At 34.2% G+C, this 2328-nt stretch overlaps 1 protein-coding gene across 1 annotated transcript; it reads left to right on the top strand.

Annotated features, from left to right (window-relative positions):
* The first annotated feature begins 1005 nt into the window (after positions 1-1005).
* On the top strand, positions 1006-1434 carry LOC130891775 (craniofacial development protein 2-like). The gene has a single exon (XM_057796738.1). The coding sequence runs from the start codon at positions 1006-1008 to the stop codon at positions 1432-1434; it is 429 nt and encodes a 142-aa protein (XP_057652721.1).
* Positions 1435-2328: the final 894 nt, after the last annotated feature.

The raw sequence follows: 2328 nt of genomic DNA, 5'->3' as shown, positions 1-2328 counted from the left end.
CTCACTAGCAAGCTCAATAATGATTGATGACAACAGTGATTGCGATAGGAAATCATAAGCGTTTGGTTATAAAATTTTATTTGAAATTTTTGATTTTAATAATAGAGAGCTGATCGAAACAGGCAGAATTTTCATGTAGAAAGCAACTAAATTTAACTTTACATGATATCAAAATTGAAATTAATTCGTATGTATCCGAATTTCGTTTTGAGACACGCTAATGGAAGATGCGGTTTCAATACTACCAGCTTCCCATCCTCGAATTTTCCAAGAATGTCACTGCTCTATCCTTGGTTAGTTAGTTCGGGAACAGCAAGTGTTAGATATTGCTATGGGATACATTTCACTAACACCAATTATCGTGGCAATAAATTAACAACGGTTCTAGTTTGCTAGATTTATGAGCTACGGTTAATTAAAATAAGTTTATTTGTGAAATATATGTTGAGTGTGGTTTTAATAGTTAGAGGGTGATTCTAAAAAGGGGCGTTGGCGGTTGAGTGATGTTTTATATAATTCGCATTCCGTTGGCGGTATTTGTGCGTTAGTCTGTTTCGTTATTACTGATGATTCGAGACGAATTCGATTCAATAATGCTGCCATTAGAGGACAAAATAAATACCTCGGAGTGAAATTAGTGAACAAAATAATATAAAAAGTTGAATGAATTAAATTCGCCTGAAAGTAACATTAACCTAAACATGATATATATTCTCAGATATAAAAGGCTTAATATCATGACTGAAAATTACGTAAATTTGCAAATTATAGTGCCCATCATAATGAATGATTCTTCACAATTATTCTCCTTTCACATATCCTCAATAGCTCAATGACTCTGTTGCCGGTCCCGAGCCCGGAAAAAGGAGGATTAGCACCCTATCAGAGGACTTTAAATACATTGCCGCTCATAGAACCAAGGTTGTGCCTCGGATAAAGAGGACGGATTTAACAACGACGACCAATGCAAGGAACTGGACAACGCACCAATGGAAAACCAAAAATATGTTAAGAATAGCTACTTGGAATATTAAATCCTTTAATACAAGAGAAGAGGAACTTACTAAGGAACTCACGGAAGGTAGACTTATGCGCTCTTCAAGAAACGAGAAAAAAGGCAAGGGTCAAACTTTGTTAGATAACTACATAATGATATATAGTGGCGTACCAAAAGAAACAAGAGCCAAGGAAGAGGTCGCCATATTAGTTCAGAAAATATTAACTACCCAGATTGAAGAGTGCAAATACGTATCAGAGAAAAATGTTGCAATTAGAATCAGATTAGGAGAAGAGCTTGTCAATATCATAGGAATATATGCGCCGGAAAATAATAGAGAAGAAAACATCAGAGAGAGATTTTTCGAAGACCTACAGATAACAATAAATGATATGCCATCAAACGGGTGCATGATTATTTTGGGTGGAGATTTATAAGAGGACAGAGTCAAGAAATGAAAGAAATAGTAGAAGTAAAGCATATAGAAATAAAAACCTGGATAGACTACCTAAAAAGATTGTACTCACAAAATCAACTCACAATAGAAGAACCGGAAACACCAGAAATCACAACTGATAAAGAGACCAGAATAAGTACAAAGGAAGTGGAGGAAGCTCAGAGAAAACTAAAAAACTGAAAGGCTACGGGCAGTGATGAAATAACAAATGAACTTTTAAAAAATTGTGGGAAAACAATGACCGAGCAGTTGGCACTGTTCATAAACAAAATATTAAAATATAAAAAAGTACCTGAAAAATGGAAAATAAGTATACTAATTCCACTGTTTAAAAAAGGTGACAGAAAAGAATCGGAAAGCTATAGAGGAATCAATCTTTTAAACACTACTCTAAAAATGACAACCAAAATTTTAACCCAACTAATAAATCAAAGAATATCTTTTGAGGATGAACAACAAGGTTTTAGAAGTGGGAGATCATGTACAGACGCAGTATTTGTAACTAGAAATCACAGAGAAAGCTCTAGAATATAATCGACTGGCGATAATTTGCTAAATGGACTTGACAAAAGCTTTTGACAAAGTTAGATTAAAAGACTTAGTTCACCTTTTATACAATAGACAAATACCGTTAGACATTATCAAAACAATTGAAGACATATATAAGGACAACAAAATGCAGGCCAGAATAGACGGACAACTTACAGAAGAAATAAACATAGGCACGGGTATAAGACATTCGGGAGATTCCTTAAGCCCCCTACTTTTTAATCTCATAATGGATGAAATAATAAAAACAGTAAAAAGGAGGAAAGGTTATAAGATGGGAAATAGAGAAATAAAAATTCTCTTCTATGCAGATGATGCTATCCTC

Source organism: Diorhabda carinulata, chromosome 3 (genome assembly GCF_026250575.1).
Source record: "Diorhabda carinulata isolate Delta chromosome 3, icDioCari1.1, whole genome shotgun sequence".
Classification (NCBI taxonomy): Eukaryota; Metazoa; Arthropoda; class Insecta; order Coleoptera; family Chrysomelidae; genus Diorhabda; species Diorhabda carinulata.
This window is presented reverse-complemented; position numbering and strand designations above follow the sequence as displayed.

What these genes read in the sequence shown, in the direction of transcription:
- LOC130891775 (XM_057796738.1), top strand. Translation starts at nt 1,006, where the DNA reads ATGTTAAGAATAGCTACTTGGAATATTAAATCCTTTAATACAAGAGAA.